Genomic DNA, 14355 nt, shown 5'->3' with positions numbered 1-14355 from the left:
AGCACTGCAATGCAGAGTCTAAGGGGAAATAAACCCAAACCTTTGCAACTGGAGACTGCAACGTGCTGCAGCATGCACCTTCCCAGCTGGGAAGATGCTCCCTGGGCAAGGGACAGCTGAGGACACATGTGATGAGGAAGGCAAGGGCAGCAGGAGGGGATGGGCATGCAGAGAACTCTGCTTGTATGGAAAAGCTGAGCAGCTCTGCTGCATGCAGGGATGCAGCAGTCTCTCTCTGCCCCCAAGTGGTGCCAGCACAGTGAGGTTGCCTGCTGCAAGCTGCCTGTGAGTGCCTCTCCCACAGTTTTTTTTTTTGGTGAGTGGGATTTGGCAGGGTGTGTGTGCATGCCTGTACCCCAGCTCCAGGGCTGCCCTCTCAGGTCTGCAGGTCCTTAGGGGTCCATCACCTGTCAGGTTTATCCGGTGTGAGGTTGCTCGGTCCTTGGCAGTGTCCTGACTGCTCTCCCCAGGTGGGAAGGCACCCAGCAGGGGTGTGTGCATAACACCTAATTTTCTTGGTTGTTTTTTTTTTTTCCTTCCCCCAGACGTATTCCCTTCTCCTGACCTGACGGACGAGGGTCTAGCCCGCCCAGTGCTGGCTGGCATTGTTGCCACCATCTGCTTCCTGGCTGCTGCCATCCTCTTCAGCACACTCGCCGCCTGCTTTGTCAACAAGCAACGCAAACGCAAGCTCAAGCGCAAGAAAGGTGAGCCCCATCCATCCCCAGTGTGCTTCCCTCATGCCTCTCCTCCTCCTCCTCATTTCTCCCTCGCTGTGTTGTGGTGGTAACCTTCTTCCCTGTCTGTCTCTTCTTCCGTCCGTGCGCATCCTCAGGTGAAGCCCTGACTTCATCCCTCGGCTGTGCCTGAAAGTGCCCGTGGTCGGGAGCGGGAGAGGCAGGGTGGGTGAAGAGGCGACAGAGAAACTAGCCTGGGATTTCCGAGGGAGCCCTCTCATGTGGTGATCACTCCTAGAGCTGGGGGTTTAGGGCTGGGGTGTCCCTCTGGGGCCAGAGATGAAGGGGGAACCTCCTCAGTTGGGTTCTCCAGCTGCCTCCTGCCCAGCTCTGGAGCGGGTAGCGCCCAACCCTAGGCTTAGAGAAGATCCCCACAGAGGAGACTCTGCCGCTCTGCTTCCCAAAAGATGGGATTGTAACCACCGTGCAGGAGTGGCTGGTAGGGAAAAGGGTGGCTGGGGAGCCAGAGAGGGCAGGGATCGGCTCCTTCTCCTCTAGTCCATGAGGCTGCGGCCGCAGGATGGGCAGGACCCGGTGTCAGAAGCTGTTTTGTTGTTAGCAACCATTAAAGCGCTGGAGCAATGAAACCTTGGCCTCTTGTTGAGTGTCTTTTGTTGTCTTGATGTTTAGTTTGTCTGTGTCTCAGAAGTGTGGCGCCTCCTTAGCGTTCTCTCTTCTTTCCCCTTTTTTTTTTTGTTTTATTCTCTTCCAGACCCTCCTCTCTCGATAACCCACTGCAGGAAGAGTTTGGAGTCCCCGTAAGTATCTGGCTTAGATGAGACACCCAGGCTGTGGGTCTTCAAGGTTACTACAGTTGTTGGAAGGCTCAAATGGAAATGTCTGACCTTGTTTGGTTGCTCCTGATGAGTTGATTTTGGGTGTTCCCTGAATTTGTGAGAGAACGCAATGGTTCACAAGAGACAAGCAGGCTTTGGAGCAGAAAGCAGCAGGGATAAATGCTGCAGACTTTAAGAGATGACCCCTCTTGGATTTGTGGATGTTCTCCAAAGCTGGAGTGGAGTGGTGGAACTCAATTACATGCCCAGCTTGAAGGGACTCCTTAGGAGAAGGGCTAACCTGCTGTGTATGGAGTCCTTTGTGCAAGCTCAGTGAAGTTTTTGAGTCTTCCTCTGTTGGCTCTGTTTTTTCTGTAGAGCTGCTAATCATCCAGGAGCATCTTCCTGATGTGAGCACAAGAGTGTGTGTGGGATGCCTCTTGCTTTGGCTCCTAGAATGTTGCAGAATGTCTTGGAGTTGGCAGATATTAATGTTGGGGGGTTTTTTTTGGGTTTGTTCATAGTGTTGAATTAATCATGCCTGCACTGTCTCTGTTGGATCTGCTACCTTTTGCCTTTCAATCCTGTTTGCCCAAGGCTTTCAGGATAGGGATGAGTGAACTGTTCTGATACTCTCTGCCTTTTGAGCCTCTCAGCCTCATGCATGAGCACTGAGAATGCAGTCTGACATTGTTCATCAACACCTCCAAGTGACATACCGAGTTCTGCATGTTTGCCCAACATCCCTCTTCTCAGGGGCTTTTCCAGGTGTTGAATAGCTCAGGTGAACCTAGGAAGCCTTCCACACAGTTGAAAGTGAGCTCTGGGGTCTTTTGTTTTGCTGGGACTGCAGACCTTATTGTAAGGTTTTGGTGGACCTTATTGCAAGGTGTTGGCATGAGCTGCCTGTCCTGGGGAGGATGTCAAGTGTCCCCACCTCTGCTCTCAAAGATGATGTGCCCTACTGCTGGTCCTCTGGCCTGTGCCACAGCCAGGTGACACTTTGCTGTTCTGGCTCTCCCCTGCAAATTCCTTTCTGGCAGTGGTTCCTCTGTCAAGAGCTGGTAGCACTTTGTTTTCTGGATATAGCTGGTGGATGTTCTGGGCAAGCATCCCTCCTTTACCCTCTGGGTGACCATCCCCTTTCTTGGTTTTTCTCCCCTGTGGTCCAGGTTGTCTTCCGGCAAGGTGAGTCCCGAGAGCATCCGCACGCTCCGTCCCCCCTCAGAGTCCTCTGACGACCAGGGCCCGCAGGCCAAGCGGATGCTGAGCCCCACCAAGGAGAAGGAGCTTTCCCTCTACAAGAAGACCAAGCGAGCCATCAGCAGCAAGAAGTACAGCGTCTCCAAGGCGGAGGCCGAAGCCGAGGCCACCACCCCCATCGAGCTCATCAGCCGCGGGCCAGATGGCCGCTTCGTCATGGACCCGGCAGAGATGGAGCCCTCCCTGAAGACACGGCGAATCGAGGGCTTCCCCTTTGTGGAGGAGACGGACATGTACCCTGAGTTCAGGCAGTCGGACGAGGAAAACGATGACCCCGTCGTCCCTGCATCTGTCACTGCCCTGAAAGCCCAGCTCACCCCCCTCTCCTCCAGCCAGGAGTCCTACCTTCAGCCACCAGCATACAGCCCCCGGTTCCACCGGGCACTGGAGGGCCCTGGCACTCTGCAGCCCACCGGCCAGGCCCGCCCGCCGGCCCCCCGGCCATTCCACCACCAGTTTTATGGTTACCTCAGCAGTGGCAGCCCAGGGGAGGTGGACCCGCCACCCTTCTACATGCCAGAAGTCAGCCCACTGAGCTCGGTCATGTCTTCTCCACCGCTGCCCCCCGAGGGGCCATTCGGACACCCCACCATCCCCGAGGAGAACGGGGAGAATGCCTCCAACAGCACGCTGCCCTTAGCCCAAACCCCCACGGGGGGCCGGTCCCCCGAGCCCTGGGGCAGGCCCGAGTTCCCCTTCGGCGGCCTGGAGCCGGCCCCCGCGCCGTTCCCCCACCAGCTCCAGCCCTGCGAGGCAGCTGAGGGCTCCCAGCCCACTGGCTGCCTTCCTCGGGGACCACCACCCTCCTCGCTCCAGGTGGTCCCCTCATCCTACCCGGGCATCCTGCCCCTGGAGGCACCAAAGAGCTGGACTGGCAAGTCACCAGGCAGGGGCCAGCCCCCCGTGCCCACCACGACCACCAAGTGGCAGGACAAACCTATGCAACCCATGGGATGTCAAGGGCAGCTAAGACATACCAGCCAAGGTATGGGCATACCCGTGTTGCCTTACCACGAACCGTCCGAGCCCGTCGGCCCCAGCGGCACAAGCACATTCAGCCTGGACACCAGGTGGTACGAGCCCCAACCCAGACCTCGGCCCAGCCCTCGGCAGGTCAGGAGGGCCGAGCCCAGTTTACATCAGGTGGTGCTACAACCTTCAAGGCTTTCTCCTCTCACCCAAAGTCCCCTCAGCTCCCGCAACAGCTCCCCGGAGCTGACGGCCCGTGCCCGGCCCCGTCCGGGGCTCATCCAGCAGGCAGAGGTGTCGGAGATCACCCTGCAGCCCCCTGCTGCCGTCAGCTTCTCCAGAAAGTCTACGCCATCCTCAACGGGATCCCCCGCGCCCAGCAGCCGGGGGGACAGCCCCAGTTACCGACCCACCGCCTTCACCTCCCTGGCCACCAGCTACTCCGGCTCCCAGGGCTCCTCCCTGCCCGTCGACACCATGGATGTTTTTGGAGACATCCCCTCTCCCAGGAGGGCCGGCGAGGAGATTCTCCAACCGGAGCTGACATCCACCACGGTAGCCACCACGGGGTAAGTGTGTGAGGCCCGTGGTGCCACCCCCCCGCCCCGACCCCGACCCCAGCCCCATCCCAGCTTCCCCCACCCACCTTGCCTCACCCACTCCCAACTCTCCCTCCCCGCCATTGCCATCCCAACTCATAGGGTTTCTCTGGGCACACTGCAGCATCCCTTTTGGAGATGGCATCCTGCGGGCTTTGCTAGGAAGAGGCTGGTGCCGTGGGTTGCATGGCCACTGCCCGAGAGAGCTGGGTTTTAGGCAGGCAGCCTTCATGTTTGCCTCCTCCCTGGCTGCTCCCTTGGGAACCTGGGAGCAGCCAGGACTCAGGCTACGGGTCATCCACCAGGTGTGCAAAGTACCTGGCTCGTGTCGGTAAGTGTCCTGGTGTCACTGGCGGTTGTTTCCTCTTCTAGCTGCTGGCTCTTGGCTTTCTTCGAACGTTAGGGCCACCGCCGCTGCGCCTCAGTCTTCCTCTTCTTCCTTCCCGCGGAGTCTAGAGAGCTTTAATGCATGACAGAAACAGCTATCGTGGTCACCACCCCACCTGCAAAAGGGATGCTGCAGCCCCGGGACGCGGGCAGGGAGAGATCAAGGACTTAGCCACACCAGCAGCATGTCAGGAGAAAACTAAACTAAAACTAAAAAAAAAAAAAAGAGAGAGTAAAGTAACCCCAGCGGAGATCAGGAGGCTGCCGGCACGCTCAGATCCTGCCCTAAGAGGGATGTGGCTGCACTAGACTGTAGCGGCTGGTTTTCCAGGTACCAGGGTTGCTCCAGGCAAAAAGCGTCTCTCTCTTTCTCCTCTCTCTTTCTCTCTGTATTTCTCCTCTTTCCCTCCGTCTTTCACAGCACCTTAGACCCTGTAGCTGTGCTTTCGTCCCATCCTTTCGTCTCGCTTCATTTCGGCTTGATGTCTGGTGGGGTCAAACCCCCTGCCCCGTTCCCTCCGGCTTGTGGCAGAGAGGAGTCGGGGGGCTGGTGTGGTTGGAGGCGTACGGAGCAGAAGGATCTGTTTTGGGGTGGGGGGGAGGAGGAGGCAGTGTTTTCACCCCCGCAGTGCCCTCTGCATTTCACTCCCGCCCTCTGGTACCTGGAAGCGTTACGGCCTTAGAGAAACCCCTCTTGGAGGGGTGTGTGCAGGGGGGGATGGCAGGAGGAGGGCTCAGGGGAGAGGATGGGGAGGGGAGAGGGGCTGAACCAGCCTAAGATGACTTCTGTGTGCCTCTGGAAAACACAACGATGCAATTGAGCACCTTAGATGGTCTCCTGGCTGGGACACCGCGAGGAGACTCAGCTCCAGGAGAGATCTGTGTTAGAGCAGCACTGTTGTCTGTGCTTTAATGCAGTGTATCCATTGGCTTCGTTGATTATCATTTTCGTTTCTTCTGTTTCCTTTCTCTTCTGTTTCTTTCCCCCTTTCTTCTCCAGCCTCGTTTCGTTTTGTGTTTCCGTTTGGTTTCTTTCCCTCCTTTTCCTTTGGAGTTGTTGACGTGCTGATGTGTTGCGGAGCTCGGCTCCTTGCGGGTGTTGATAACTGCTTTGTTTTTGATTAATCTCAGCTATCTGGGCAGTGTTGTCGAGACAAGCTTCTCCTCAGCTCAATAGGTAAGGGTGATCCATGTCCGAAAGGATGGTGTGGGCGCTGTGGAGGGTGGCCGGGAGTGGGGCATGAGAGGGGACATGGAAGGGGCTTTTCCAATACCATCTCTTCCTTTAAAGGGGAATAAGGAATCCGAAAACACTAGGAAACACCTCTGGATGCACAGTCTCTGTGGCTTTTGGGTTTCCCCTCCCCTGTCTTGGAGGAGGTGGTGGGGCTGAAGAGCCCAGTGGTGGCAGCCATGTCTTCGTGTTGGGCATTGGGATGACCCAAGCTACTGTCTCCCTGTGGCCACCCTTCTTTTCTTGAAGGGTGGCAGGGTTTGTGTGGCACAAGGGTTGTACGGTGGTAGGGAGTCGCCTGTTGTGGTAGGGTTGTCCTGGACAATCCAAACCAGGAGGAGCTCATGGTCACCCTCCTGGAGCCACACCTGGTAGTGCAGCCACATCTGGAGCTGCAGATGGCATTCTTGGAGCAGGGCTCCAAAAATCAGTCTCCAGTTGCAGTTCAGGACATGGAGAATCGTGTTCCCATCAGTACATGGATCTGTTTTCTTTTTCCCCAAGTGTGCTCTGTCATGGAGAATGGGAGAAGTCCTTCCTTCAGGATGGACTGTGTGGTTGGCAACAGTGTAACTACAGTTTCAGGTGGCCAGTGAGGTGTTTTCTTCTTCCTGTCACAAGTGTAGTCATAGTAAAAAACCCTCCCTCTCTGAAATACACCTCTAAAGCTTCTCACCAGCTGTAATTTAACAACCCTTAGCAAATGTTGAAAGACTCCCCCAAGAAAATACCTCTCAGGCTGCCTTCATGGGCCTGGGTGGCTATGGACATCCCTGGAACTGGGATGAAGTAATTGAGAGGTGGTTTTCAGACCTTAGAAGCAAAGAATGCCACTAAAACTGCTGTAGCCAGATGAGATAACAGTAAATTCTGTTCCTAATAATTGGGAATGCTGACTTGTTTGGCTGGGAGCATTTCTAGGGAAGAAAACTTTAGCTTTGCTGCCTTGGATGGAATGAGTCAAGGTCCTGGCTGACACTCTCCTAAAAGCCTGAGGAGCCTTGTTGGAATGGAAAGGACCCTCACAAGAGTGAAGTGAGATGCCTAGAGAAATCAGGTAGATGTTTCCAGGAGAGAGGGATCCCTCCAGAAGTTATGGAGAGGGAGAAAGTAGTTTATGGACTTGATGGCTGTTGCTGGGTGAAGGTCAGATAGTTCATTCCCATGGGCAGGGGTAAATAATACCAAATGGTGCCAAATAATGCCCTCACTTGAGCCAGCACTACCCATTCTCCTATCTTCTCGTTGGATGCTGCACTCACTGAAGCATCTCCTAATAGAGGGAAGAGGGGCTGTCCTCTCCCTGCAGAGGGAAACCCAAAAACCACAGACAAGGCACCAAGCTCCCATGCCCCTCAGCACTGCAGCCTGCCCTGGGGTGGCCCCCCTGGCCACCTTCCTTGCTGGGGCAGTGCCAGGAGTCTGGGGGCTTGGCCACGGCATAGTGGTGAGTGACAAAGGGACCCGGGTGCCAGGCATGTGGGAGGAGCACCCCTTGCTCCCCACTTGAAAGAAAACAGGTTCCCCTTTAAAGACTGTCCATGTGCTGATCCTCTGCATGTGTTTCATGCCTCCTCCCGCTTGGAGAAGTTGTGAGTCCGCTTGTCTGAGTGCGTTTTTTTTATTTTGTTTTGTTTATTTATTATTATTATTACTTTTTTTTTCCTTTTCTTTTCAGTCTCTTTTTTTATTTCCTTATATATTTTTTTCTCACTCCTGTTTCTCATTTATCTTCCTCTCTTTCCCCCCCCATTCCTTCCCTGTGACTGTATCTTCCTCTTCCTCTCCAGTCCAGCCCCTTTTCCCCTTGCCCTCTCTCCCGTCAGCATGGTGAAGTCCGTTGTGTAGATGAGTTGTGGTGTCTGCAGACCTGTAGAAGGGGACCCCCTTCTCTGGTGTGCTCCCTGCTGTCACCAAGCCCCCTCTGCCCTCATTGTGATGCCTTGGCAGCAGCAGCTCTGTGGTGAGGGGCCATCACTGCTGTGTTTCTCTAGTACCTCTCATGTTGAAGGATCTCAAGAGGTGCTCACATGGTGTTCCAGGATGGAGCAGAGGGGAAATTCCAACTTGCAGGACATCTCATGGGATCTTGCAGGACTTGAGCTGGAGATGGAGCCTCGTGTAGGCAAATTGAGCTCTTCATCTGAGGAGGATGAAGGGTTGAAGGATGTGGTGGCTGAGACATAGTGGGTTCTGGTCCAAGTGGATGCTCTAACATGTCCAGACTATTCCTGGATGTCTTTACTCAAGGAGAAAAAGAAACGAGGAACATATATAAGATCACTGCAATATGAAACACATATACTGTGCCTTTGAGTCTCTTGGACCCTTCCTTTATATGGTCTCCTCTCTTTTGGGTCAAAGGAGATTAGTGATGCTTTTGTGGGCCTTCTCCATTTCATCTTTGCTTTGGATGTGGAAAGTTGTTTGAAGAAGAGCAGCTGAGATGTGTGTTGGCTTCTTATAGCTCTTCTTACCTAGCTATCTCCTCCTGTCCTTGGACAATCTGAGGTCCCTTGGTACCTCTTCAGCCTTTCCAGTGCCTCTCTGTCCACGCAGTTCAGATCATTGCCCCTTCAGAAGAGTTGTCCTTTGAAGACTTGAGGAAAACTGCTGCTCTGGGTGTTTGTGGGGTCTTGCAGAAGATTCTCTCAGGAATTCATGTGTCCTTCTTGAAGCTCATTTGCTTGACTCCACACTGAAGTCTCCAGAAGTTCACCCATCTCCCTGAACCTCTCATCTATGAGTGTACAAGCTCTCTCTTGTGCATGGGCAGCTGCCCAAAATGCTAACTGTGGGGGTAGGAAGAGGCTTTTGGCTGAGCTTAAAAAGAAAATTAATTTGAAAGAGCCATTGTCCTTTGAAGGAATAAAGGGTGGGTAGAGCAGATAAGATTTGGCTGGTGAGTAGCATCATTTTGTCTTCCTATCTCTTCTTGCCAGAGGTTAGAGGGTGCTTATGGTGACACACATGGGTTCAATGCACTCACTGTTTATGTTTGTGTCTATAAATGCAAGTCCAATTATGGAGAACTAGTGGAAATAAGCTTCAGGCCATTTCCTCATAATCCCTTGTGTAAATCTGTCTAATTTTGTCAACATGCCACAGCAGCATCTTCCTAGAAGGAAAAAAAGAATGGGAAGAGCAAGAAGCCTTTTACAACTTAAACTGATATTAGCAAAGTTGTCTTGGGAGGTGGGAGCAGGTGATGGGCAGGATGGTAGCAGGGATCTCCAAGCTCTCTGGAGTCCTTGGCTTGGCACATAGGAGTTCTGCAGGAGATGGACTGGGGTTGGAGCAGTTGGAGGTCACCATTTGCTGAGTACCTGCACGAGTGCAGCTCTTGTGTCACAGAAAGGTGGATGTTAGCAGGGAAAGGCTGCTACTGACTGTTCAAGCAGGAATTAATGCTGGGGAGTCCTGTGCTGTTGGCCCCCTGGGTCACAGTGGTGTTACTGTAAGGCAGGGTATGCACAGTGGCTGTCAGCATTGGTGCAGCTTGGTGGGTAGTGCCCCGATGGAGCTGCTCACATCATCTCTGGTTGCACTTGGGATGAAGCACTGCAACTGTACAGGCTTGTAAATGTCATCTTTGCTATGAGGGAAAGCTCTCACAGGGACCCAGCCAGTGGGACTGCCAGCTTGACTAATAACTTGCTTCGTCTTTGGCTGATGTGCTGCTCAGCTGGAAGCTGGAACAGAGACTCCCTCTCTCCATGCCTTGATGTCTCTGTTGTGATGACAGTCATGAAAAGGGGCTTCTCTCTCCCCAGCATTTGGGTTTCTGTTGCTGTGCCCCAGCTGCTTCAGAAATTCACCCCGTGCTTTCCTTGGTGTTCTCCAGTGCTGCTAGCAGAACTGAGAAGCTTTGCAATCACACGTCTTCAAAAGAACAACACTTTCTGCTCCCCAAGTGGAAAAAAAAATCCCTTGGGAATGTTTTGTCTCTGATGCTCCAGCTGCAACATCACCACTCCAGCAGCTGCTTGGGACCTGGGATGTGAAGTGCTGCTGTCATGCCATGCTCTTGGCAGAGAGGACCCTGCAGGGTGTCCCCAGGGCCAGGAAGGCTCCACATGAAACCCCTGGGAGACAAGAAGCTCTGAAGTCACTGCAGGTGGACCTGCTGTTTGGTTACTGACCTCCAGTGACTGAGTGGCAAGAGCAGAAGTGTCATCTCCTCCTTGGAAGGGTAGGACAGGCTGGTTAGAGGCATGCCAGTTTAAATCTCCAGGCTCTTCTGTCTGCATTGGCTTTATTGCAGTGAAAGGAGGTCCTCTGTCATCTCTGGCCACCTTGTGTGTGGTGACTCAGTGGTGTGGCCTCTCCTGCCTTGAGTCAGCCCCCTTCTCCTCCTGGAGCATTAGGTGCAGCTTGGAGGGACATGAGCATGAAATGGAGAAGGGGGAGAGAGATGGGAAAGCAGCAGGAGGCAAGGGGGATGCTGTGATGTGATGTGTCTCACCTGTGTCCAGGTGAGAGCTGGACCAACTGCTCTCCTAAGGAGGAGGTTTTCCTCTACTGCCCTGCTTTTCACACAGTCATAATGTCTGATCCTTTGGGAAAAAAGGTATAGTGAAGAAAATGTAGCAAAAAACCCCCCAATGCCTCTTTGCAAAAGGGAGACCACTTAACCCTGAGCTGGTTCCTATAGAAGATATTCTCAGGGGGCCAAGGCTGGAAATCTATCACAACCACTGGCTGTCCTGCAGGGAAAACTCCACCTTTGCAAATCCCTTCCTTGTAAAATCTTGTCAGTGTTTTCATTTCAGTGTCCTGTCCTGCAGGGCAAGAAATCCCAGCTCCCAACCTCTCAGAGCTAAGGAGTAGATGCTCCTGTGCTATTGCATTTCTGTTGTTGCTTATAGCAGGAGTCTGGGACCATGGTACCACTCCCAGCCATGTTGGCATGTGCCTTTCCTGTCCTTGTCTGTCATGTGGCCCCTGGTTTGTTTTTTCTTTGTGGCCATGGGAGCAGGACCAGGCAGAATCTTCTCTCCCTGCTGTTTGTGGCACCAGTGTTGTCCTTCCTGGGCAGCTCCTGGTGCCCATCTCGGTGCTGCCCCGCTTCTGCCTTGTCTCTTCCTCTCTCTCTCTATCCCAAGGGGTTTCCCACCTCTTCCTAGAAATGCCTTATCGGACATAGGATCTGCCCCGTCCTCTTTTGTTTAGCAGTGTTATCACAGCAGGCAGGTGAGCTGGGGTGCTGGCAGCTCTCTGGCCAGCGTTGGACATTGCCGGTGGGACCGGCCAGGGCTGGTGGCACCGCTGGGCGATGCGGAAGAGCCGGAGGGGGACGGTGGGCACCCTGTGGAGCAGCACACGTGGGTTGCCTGGCTTCCTCCCGATCCCACATTTCTCACTTCTGTTTCTTTTCCACGGCACAGCTGGCTGGGATCAACCCTGCCGGGGACACCTGGAGGCCCGAGCATGGCTGAGAGCCGCTGACGGCACCTGTCTGTGCTTTTCCCTCCTAGAAAACGTCCATCTCCACCCGGGGACGCTGCTGCACCTGAGAGGCTCGAAGCTCTGAAATACCAGCGGATAAAGAAGCCCAAAAAGTCATCTAAGGGCTCCTCGAAATCCAGAAAACAATCCAGTGAGTGCTAGGACCCTGCTAGGACCCCAGCAGCATCCCCTCTGTCCCCCCGTGGCAGAGCTTGGGCAGATGCTTCAGCACCAGGGAGGGGTCTCCAGCCCGTGCCTGGAAGTGTCCCTCACCCCCAGCCCCCTGAAAGTGTGGCTACTGGGCTGCTCACCCACAGGTTGTCCCTCCCCTGCTCCCTTCCACCTCCCAACCAGTCTCCCTTTCCATATGTCTCCCATCTTTAGTGCTTTCTTTTGCATTTCAATTCTGAGTATTAATTTCTTTGTCCTGCTGCTCCCTTCTCACCAAGCAGCTGGGTTTGGGGCCGGGCTTTGCCATAATAACCTCCTCCACCCTCTGCCTTATAGTTGCCAGCTCCAGATCCATCTCTTCTCTTTTTTTTTTTCTTTTTTCTTTTCCTCCTCCCCCCCACACCCAGACGGCTCTGCCTCCCAGGTTCAGCACCCTCCCAACTCTCAGGTACTGTCGCCTGACGAGGCTGTCTGCCTCCGAAAGAAGAAGAGACACCCTCGTCAAGACCCCTTCGCCCGCCTCTCGGCCCTGAAGGATGACATCTGTCACCGCCACCTCCCCGAGGACCAGACAGCCATCCTCAACAGCGTGGACCACGACGACACCGGCGGGCACGCCACCTTGCTTTAGCCACCCGCCCACCCCACAAGGTTAAAGAGGAGGGGGTGGAGGGAGCTGAAATCTTGCTGTGGAGGAAGGAAAAGGTTGGGGGGTGACACCCCCTCTGCTGCTGCCTCTGTTGGGAGGGGTGGGCTTGGGGACGAGCTGTGGGGGGGACTTGGGGACAGGGAGGATGGCTGGGGCTGGGTGTGGCTCGGATCTGCGTCTCCCCTTCCCCAGCCCTGGATGGTTTCTGTTGAGTGGGGAGAAAGGGAGGTGCTGCACCTCAGTTTTGGGCAAGATCTCTAAGGTTTGAAAGGCGTAAACAGAGCTTTTTGGCATCTGATTTTTGGCATTCTGATCCTACATCGGGCAGTTAGGGGGCAAGTGTGGAATTGAGCAGCTGGCCCCCGGTCGCCGGAAGAAATTAAATGACACGGGGTGTAATTAATTGACAAGAAACTAGCAACCCAGATGGGAACTGGTAATCCCGTGAATCTGATTATGATAAAAACCATGACCAAATAATCCCAGGAAAGCTATAATTGTGAAAAATCTCCCTGCCTCCCCTGCCTCCTTTTATGTGAAGATAACAGCAACAAAACCATCCGTGACATCTTTCCTTACCTGTCTTTGAAAGGGAAAGCCAGAAAAGACCCCAAACCTTCTAATGGGTCTGAGATCTGAGAAATCTCCATTTGTCTGTGCAAATGCATTTGAACCTTGTTAATGTGTGCTCAGCACTGTATGAGCATGTGGGTATGGGACTGTTCTCATCCAAAAGGGTGGTTTCTTCCCCCTCTCCCTAGTGTGGTGCCTATCAGCTTCAACGAGGGTGGTTTTGATTGATTTTTCCCATCTCTCCGTTTATCGCTGGGCAAATGTTCTTCAGTGCTGTGCAGCAAGGTGATTTCTTACCAGGATAACACTTGTAATCTTTATTCATAACTGCAAAACGGGGAGATGCTGCCACAGGCACGTGAGTGAAGGGGGTTTGGCTGCCTGCTCCCAAAAGCCTCTGTCAGCGGATGAGAGCGGCTGGAAAAATCCCCCAGCTCGGCAGCTGGAGATGGATGGCTCCTCTGAGCCACCCTGCAAAAAAGCCCAGCATTTTTCATCAGCTTCAAATGCGTTGCTGCTGGTTTCACTCTTTTCCCTTCCTTTCTCCTGTTCCAGCCTGGCTGTGTTAGGCTGTGGCATCTGCTGGGGTTGTGTCCCTCCCTTTTCACCCTCCGAGGAGACCCGCTGTCCCCTTCTTGGTAATGCTGGTCTAACTCTTCACCAGAATGTACTTCCTCTTCAAAATACTTAGGGTAGGTTCGATGGCCGGTGGTTTTCTGGGTTGCATAGGCCTTTTTTTTTGTTTGTTTGTTTGTTTTAATTATTATTATCAATCAACAGGAAAGTTGTAGCCTGCTCTGAGAACAGCTGGGATCACTTTCCTGCTCTGCCTCCACTCTCTGACTGCGTGGCCTTGGGCAAGTCACTCGACCTCTCTGTGCCTCAGTTCTCCCATCTGTAAAATGGGAACAAGTCATATGTGAGCACTTTGGACTTCGGTCACTTACAGACTGCCAGTGCTACATAAATGCTGAGTGCTAATACCAAGTGATCCCTAACTTTAAGATACTTAGAGGGTGTTTTTTTGGTTTGTTTTGCACACTTCTTCCTCTGCAGTAAAGTGCTAAATTCTCCAGGCTGCCTGGGAATAAAACACCAAGTGTTTCACATGGATAATTCTTGCTTGGAAGTGGATTCAGGCTGTCGAAGCATCAGGAGAATCAAAGAGCCTGCAGGCCTGCTTTTTTGCCCCAGGCTCTCTGTTTGCATATGAAACTTGTGTTTATTCCCAGGTAGAATTGCCAAGAGATTGTCCACAATCTCATCTTTAATTCTGCTTTGCCTTGGTTATTGCTCTTGCTGCTGGTTGAACCTTGAAGGGCTTAGATGGTTGGAAAAAGGCACAAGCTCTCAGCTGGGTAGTTGGGATATGGCACTCTGACCATGCCACACTCCCTGGGAGCTTTTAGGTTGGAGCCTGTTGATCACTCTGCCTAAAAATATCTGGGTTTTAAGAGGTTGTGCTTCCTCTTCCAGCAGGAGGGGGAAAATCCTGCTGGAAGCATTTCCAATTGGAAATTTCCCAATTGGAAACCTGCAGAGCACCACT

At 53.4% G+C, this 14355-nt stretch overlaps 1 protein-coding gene across 1 annotated transcript in view; it reads left to right on the top strand.

Moving 5' to 3' along the window:
* IGSF9B (immunoglobulin superfamily member 9B) overlaps positions 1–12215 on the top strand; it is a 34637-nt gene extending 22422 nt beyond the window's left edge. Inside the window, exons 16-20 of the mRNA XM_030464844.1 lie at positions 546–707; positions 1450–1495; positions 2686–4314; positions 11443–11564; positions 11992–12215. Coding sequence (XP_030320704.1) covers positions 546–707; positions 1450–1495; positions 2686–4314; positions 11443–11564; positions 11992–12215 — 2183 coding nt within the window. The remainder of the gene's footprint in view (positions 1–545; positions 708–1449; positions 1496–2685; positions 4315–11442; positions 11565–11991) is intronic.
* Positions 12216–14355: the final 2140 nt, after the last annotated feature.

This window comes from Calypte anna, chromosome 24, assembly GCF_003957555.1.
Source record: "Calypte anna isolate BGI_N300 chromosome 24, bCalAnn1_v1.p, whole genome shotgun sequence".
NCBI classification, from domain to species: Eukaryota; Metazoa; Chordata; class Aves; order Apodiformes; family Trochilidae; genus Calypte; species Calypte anna.
Note: the sequence above shows the minus strand (reverse complement) of the source record. Positions and strands in the feature narration are given on the sequence as shown.